This window comes from Lepisosteus oculatus, chromosome 11 (genome assembly GCF_040954835.1).
Source record: "Lepisosteus oculatus isolate fLepOcu1 chromosome 11, fLepOcu1.hap2, whole genome shotgun sequence".
Classification (NCBI taxonomy): domain Eukaryota; kingdom Metazoa; phylum Chordata; class Actinopteri; order Semionotiformes; family Lepisosteidae; genus Lepisosteus; species Lepisosteus oculatus.
Window position 1 is genome coordinate 2,998,811 of NC_090706.1, and position 7,227 is coordinate 3,006,037.

General features: G+C 43.5%; 1 protein-coding gene across 1 annotated transcript; it reads right to left on the reverse strand.

The window, feature by feature from the left end:
- Positions 1-7,025, reverse strand: LOC102688303 (CD276 antigen-like). Its single transcript, XM_015348409.2, has 4 exons — positions 5,633-7,025; positions 2,734-3,087; positions 1,618-1,899; positions 1-1,485 (listed from the first exon to the last, which is right to left on the reverse strand). The coding sequence occupies exons 1-4, from the start codon at positions 5,673-5,675 to the stop codon at positions 1,364-1,366; spliced, it is 801 nt and encodes a 266-aa protein (XP_015203895.1). The 5' UTR covers positions 5,676-7,025; the 3' UTR covers positions 1-1,363.
- Between the last annotated feature and the right edge of the window lie 202 nt (positions 7,026-7,227).

Consider the following 7,227-nt stretch of genomic DNA (forward strand, 5'->3'; position numbering starts at 1 on the left):
AAGGGTTTTGTTTTTTTATTAGAAAAAATACATTAAAGTGTAAGTACTTAGAAAATAATTTAAACAAGTGTAATGCATGCTTTCTGCCCTTAAAAACGATGGGTTAAAAAATAGTAATCACGCGGACTAGAAAACATGGTTCAGCAGGAACAAATCCAAAAAAACAGATATTTTGGTTCTAAAACTCGGTGCTGTAATGCCTTAAGCTGCAGAAGAAAATCTCTCTAGATTACTCAATTAAAACAGGTGCCTTCCATGTTTTAAAACCAGGCTTTGTGTGTCTGACAATGACTCGATGCCTTGTGTCAGAAGGAGGAAGATGAACCCTCCCAATGTTTTCCTCCCAAGCATTCCTCTTGACCCCATCGAATCCCCATGCGTTAAGCCCCCCTGAGCCTGGGTGAGTGCCCGTTCATCCCGAGCTGTGGGCCGTGGAGAGGTCTCAGCTGTGCCGCGGACAGGCAGGAGATTGCGTTTCCAATGTGTGGGTCAGGAGCTCTGTGGACGGGGCTGGCTTAATGTGGAATACGGCACTGTACAGTATGTAAACATTGTGTACTGTACTTGTCAGGGAACATTGTTATGTCACGAAAAAAAAAAACCCAACATCTGTCGAAAAATGTGATGATCACATTTACCGATATTTACCGATCCTTGAAAAATCGATGACCTACTGTAATGTACATAAAACACAGTAGTAACAGTAACCAAGAAGGATTTATGAGTGCACGGCCTCTGTTAGTTAAACTGTGCGAGTTGTGACCTGATGCAGTTTGCATGTTAATTTGTTTTAGAAAAAGCAATGCTAGGATTAGGGAATCTTCATTAAACCCTTCATGTAAAGAGGTACAGTACATAGACATAGAGAAAAATCTTTGTGGCGTGAGGGGTATCCCGGTCTCCTCCACATTCAGTTGACAGAATCTTTCTGGAATCTGCAAACGCTTCTCTCAGGCTGCTCATGTAGCAGCACTGTTGAAAGGGATCACCATTAGTGCCGTTTCATTCGGAAATGAGCAGTGAGTCCCAAAATTAGCTGTGGGCTGTTTAGTCGCGTAGGTTTTCCAGATAAAACAGAAATGTGTCTGAAATCCCAGTGCAAACCCCACCTAGGTCTTGGGTGTATCACAGAATAAATATTGAGATTGATATCAGAAAGTCAGGAATCCCATGGAACAAGGAGTCAATCCTCAGCAGGGCGAGTCCATGGCAGGGATCACTGGCTGACGGGATGTAAACTTCTGGCATTTTAAAAAGGCCATAAATAGAAAAGGGAACCAGATATCCGTGGTGTTTTTCAGCAACTCTCAGAAAAAAACCAATGTGCAGTTTGCTTTTTTGGGATTTAACGAAAGAGAAGTTATTATTTTTTTCTCATCCAGTGGAAAACGAAAAAGCATCCAAAATATAAAAGTAGAGCCACTGAAAGGGGGGCGAGAACTGTCCATCTTTCCCTCCTGCAGGGCGTGCCGTTTCTATCCACATCTAGAAGAAAACAAAGAAGTCATTTTCTTTTTTGTGTTCCCCATTTGAAATAGCCTTTCCTTTTCTGCATGAATCCAAAGAGAATAACTAAAGGAAATCAGGATGGAGCATCACTTTGTGCAGTTTATTTACCTGTTCTTAAGCACACATTCCTTGTGATGACCTGACTGAGAATTTGATTCTCCAGGATGAAGGTGTAATTCGCCCCTGCAGCAGAGTCCACCTCAATCTGACTTCTCAGAGAGAACAGTCCGTCCTCGCTGGGCTGCTGGACGACCTCTGTGAAGTGAGAAATGTTTCTGCCCTCCCAGTTCTGCCAGTTCACCAGTGGCTCCGGGAACCCCTCACTCTCGTACAGGAAAGTGGCAGAGGTGGAGCGGAGCTCAATGCTGAGGCGAGGTTCTGTGTAGTAGCCTGCGAGACAGCGAGATAAGGGTTAAAAGCACAACGAGAAGTGCCACATGGCTCGAGGCCTCTTTCTCTTCAAGCTCAGCTCTCAACTGCTTCTCTCATCCGGTCATCTAAGTTTCTAACACTTTACAGTGCATCCAATCTACCACCACATCCAGCTGGTTTTTTTTAGCACAATCAAGAAGGTTTCCGTCAGTAAGAGGAGAGCCTGAGACGAGCCTCTGGTGTTTCAAGCACTGTGTAGTGCCAAGACTTTAAAATAGCCTGTTTTGTTTTCCTCTGTTATGAATTACTGCCAAAAAAAAAAAATTGCTCCTCCTTTCTTCATATGAATGCAAGCGAAGAAGAATACTCAAGCAGAAAGAAAGATAAGTGGCGAACAGGACTGTCTGACACAAAAAGGTCTTGAGGTGCTGTAATATAATCATCAAGACAAGAAGCACACAGGTCCAGACTAGCCAGTCTGTTTACACAGTCAACTCTTGACGTTCATGGACAAATGTTATGCTCAGTAAAGGAAATCATGCAGGTTACTGCATTTTCTGGAAGTTATTGCCATCACGGCACATCAGTCTGAAACCAAGCTGCTAAGTGTTTCTGTCCTCTGAATTGAGGACATCGGCTCCCTTTTTAGGGGATTTTTGGTTCTGGGAATGAATAACTGTTTGTAACGTGGCTGACTCATGCTATTATCTGCATTATAATGGATTAAAATTTTATATCTCACTTTTATCTCAAGGGTTGCACCATCCTTGTAACCCCTGTGGGGAAGTCGTGGGAAAGGGAGGTGCCTTGGGATCTGCCGTCTTTAGCGTGTTATATGACCACACCCTGTACCTGCAAAGCTCAGGTGGACAGCTGCCTTGCCCGTTCCCCCGAGGTTGCTCACGAAACACAGGTAGGTTCCCACGTCCTGCGGCCTGACGGGGTCCAGGCGCAGCGAGGCGTTTCCGCTCAGCAGCTCGGACGCGAAGAGGCTGGTCCGGTTCCGGTAGCGCGGGCTCTGCCTCTCCAGCTGGTCCTCCCCGTAGTAGAAGCTGTGCAGCACGTCCGCGTTGTCCTCCCGCTGCCAGGTCAGGACCAGCCGGTCCAGCGGGGACTCCGGGTCCACAGAGTAGCGGCAGCCCAGCACCGCCGGCCGGCCGTACACCGCCAGCACGCGCCCCTGCGGTGCCAGAACCTCAAAGGCCCCTGGGTAAGGAGCACCAAGACGGGAGAACACAGGACGTGAGTCAAGAGGAAAAGGCTCAGGCCAAACAGACCACATCTGCTCAAAGAGGTCATGCTTTACAGACCAGACAGGAATCAGAAAGAGGACATGAACCCTTCGCGAGACAGAGTCCCTCTCTGTTCTAAGGGTCCTGGTTCATAAGGGGTCTGTGTCTGCTGACGGTAGCGTTGGGCTCCATCTGAATATTTTGAGGGACAATTCACCTGGGATCCAGATAACGCTTGGAGGGGGAAAAAACACTAGCAAGGCCTCATTTAGAACATCGTGCACTGTTTTGGTCACAATGTTTATAGAAAAGATATTGCTGCTCTGGAATCAGTCCAGCGAAAACCAACAGGACACATTTCGGGGGGCTGAAAGGAGATATCCCACACTGACAGGCTGAAGGGACTGAACCCTGTCCTGAACAGAGAAGACTATGAGGGAACCTGATGCAAGCATTCAGAGTCGGAAAGACGCTGGCAAAACCAACACAGTGAACAATGAAACACAAACTAGAGGACGTTTTTAGATTTGTTTGATTTACAATAATGAAGACTTGCAAGCCAATATTGGTATATATTTGCTAGATAGTCTTCATTATAGGTTAAACATTTGTAGTTACATATTTACATTTGTATCCAGTCTTTGGTATTACATGCCAATAAGCTGTACCAGTAGTTTTTTTTTACCCAGACCAAATTATATAAAAAACAGAAGACTTAGTGTACCTGTCTTAAATTTGATGAACTACCAAGTCCTATATAATAACACTGCACCTCTTTGTCCCCTCAAATAACAGTGGCTGTCTGTGTCCCACAGTCAGTGAGAAAAACCCTCCCATGTCTCATTTCAATAAGGGTTGTAAAGTCAAGACTGAAATTTAATCTTAGCAGTTCAACTGCATGCAAATTCTACAATACCATGTATATCTAAAGAATGTGGTTTTAACTGCAACAGACAGGAACCCTGAATGATTTATTATGTACTTGCTTTGTGATGATTCAATATGGTATAGTCACCACTGCTGATGGGTTTGACTGTTTTTACCATGACGTACCCTGTAATGTTTACAAAAGAGACTTGAGGATAAGGGTATGGAAAATGAGGATCACAGGAGTTTGGACATAAGGAAGGGTTTAAGAGCTGAGGGTGTCAGATGGTATTTTTGTATCGTATGGATCAATGTGTTGACCAGAATTACAAAGCAGACTTTTAAGGTTGCGAAGGCTGTTTTTGTAAGAATTCCCTCAGCAAATTCAAAGTATGCCAGAGTTCAAGTGCAGGACAAGGCTGCTTTGTGAAGACAATGGATACACAGCAACAGATATCTGTCAGCTTTATTTCAGTGGTCACTGAGATCTTAAACTCAGCAGTAATTTGTTATAATGGTGTTATTTTACTTCTTCACAGAGATAGTTCCCAGCATGAACTATATATAGACTGCTCTGCTAAGGTCTCAGATATTTTGGATTACTAAATGTGTTTTGTTCTTTATAGAGACCCAATTCTTCCTCAAAATTCTCCAGCCATTTCATTTTACTATAACAATTAATCCTGACATAATCTAGATTGCGCAAAACAGCATGTGGCCTTGTAGCTTCCTGGATATAGAGACAAAAACTCAATAATACTGACAGAAAAACAGTTGACAATGACTCCAGTAGACGTGGCTGGTGAGTGTGATGGAATATGTACTGCAGCACTTAATTCTGGCCACGCGGATACAGTTACCCAAAGTTGCTTTGTTTCCATATTTAAAGGTCACGAACAATGTGGATTAAAGATTTCTAAAAAAAGCTGGCCTATTCTCACCCAAAGTGTTGTATTAATAACAGCAAGTTGTTCTACTAATAGAAAACGCTGGTTGATGCTCACACATAGACATAAGTCTTTATATTATAATGGTTACACAAAACACAACACAACTTTCATTACATGTTTTTTTTCAAGAGGCCTATAAAATGGATGGGGGAAAAAATCCAATAAAAATACTGACGCCAATGACAGATTTGAAGTTGTGTTCACCAGTAATTTGACTAGAAAGCTCCTGAGACCTTGGCTCACAGATATTCTGTCTCTATCTAGGCTGTTTTAAGGTATTCAGCAAAAAAAAAAAAAGGCCGTGGCACTGCGCTAGCAAATCGGATTTAAGGAAGCACAAGTTTCCTCGCCAGTGACGGGTTTAAGCAGTACCGATCCTGCAATAAAGAATATTAAATACACCCAAGGCCGGATTTTTGCCGTGATGTCGAAACAGAAACCCACAAGATTGGCTTTTGAGGTAGAAAAAGTTTTAAAATCGAGCCCCAAGGCTGGAACTTTCTAATACCTTATGTACCATCAAATTCAATAAAGGGCTCGTTTTAGGAAGTCTCTTTAGCGAAACCATCTGCTGTACAGCCTTCTGCGAACACAAAGGAGCCTCGTTGTTGTCGCGTCAAGTCCTTGCCAGTGTTCGCCCTTTGGATTGTGTTTAATGCGCTGCGAAACCCTTCTCCTGTATTACAAAACAGACATTCTCACCTGTGATCCCGATCAGCAGGACGAGGACCGCGACAGAGCGCATCTCGGATGTGGAAGTTACAGTAGATGTGAAACAGATTCGGTATCTCTCTCGCCACGGTCTGCAGTCCGTCCAACGAAGCTGTTCACGACTTTTTTTAATATTTGAATGCAGTAAATTCCACTTCAAAAATGAATACTGTAGTTCAACTTTCTGCCTTTTTTAACTAAGTACGATGTTCGATGTAAACGGAAAACTAGACCGCTCAAAACTTGTGTAACTTTGTTTTAAAGCTACAAAGCATTGATAGTACATTAACAAAATTAAGTTCTATCGTTCACATCAAGCTGTGGTGCCTCGGTTCTTCTGTGAAAATAATCCATTCTAGCCCAGATCCATTCATCCTGAAAATCAAACCGAAAAAAAAAAACACTCCTGTACTGTTATTTCCGACGAAGGAAACCAAACTACAAACAGGTGTGGATTGAGGCTGTTCCTGTTTGAACTTGGCAAAGACGAAAAGTAAAAAAAAAACACCGTAAAGTTAGATGAAGGGAAATCGAAATGCAACAGGGTTTTAGTACATATGCTTCTGTTGCGAACTTCTCCTGACGATGCTGGCTTGCCCATCTGGTATTTAAATGGAGTCACAAGAGAGAAAAGCCAGGGCAGACTGGAAATAGTCGAGCGGCGCGGCGATGATCACACAATTAGTCAATCTGTTCGCCCGGAACGAATCATTTCAATTCATCCATTCGATTTTCCCGGGATTATTCGTCAATTTGGTTCTCCGATGTGAGGCGAATCGAGCATGAAACTCAGGAAATGAGATTTAAAAGCCCAGGAAGGGAAGGCTGGAACCTGAAACTCGGTATCAGTTAAGCACCTACAGAACAAGAGGGCAATTGTCATTGCCTTAGTCATAGTGAGGCATTTGGATACGAAGGCTGTGCGTGAGTAATGCATTGTATGACGATTGTAATGGTTAAATTATATACACGGAATACAAGGATAATAATATTTACCACTACACACTGTATACCCGTTTCCTATTAAGACTACTATATTCATTAATATTTACGTCTGTCTGTATAGTAAGAATACATGAGAGAGAGAGAGAGAGAGAGAGTCCGTTGGGTCTTTTAACTTTTAAGACTGTAAATACTTGATTACCCGAAGCCGCGTCTGGTGCATGTCTTTACTGTGAGGAGTGTTAAAAATATAAACATAAAATGCACAGCAAAATAGGAAACTACGCGCCACGCGGCAGAGGTTTAATTTCTGTAACGACCGCGGGCTTCGGGGCGGAATGGAGCAGGCATGGGACTCAGGGAACGGGGTCGAACAACACATTTATTAACTCGAACCGGGGAAAGGTACACACACAGGGACAGGGGTTACAGCGCTCCACCTTCACTAACACATAGACACGAAGGGAAGAGGCTGTCTCCCAGCCTCCGCCCCACTATATACCGTCCCATAGTCCCGTCCCCAGGCGTGGCGCTACAATAACAACGGCAATAATAATAATTCCTCAGATTTGTATATGGACACTCCACTCAAAGCACTTTACAGGTAATGGGGATCCCTTCCACCACCACCAATGTGCGGCCCC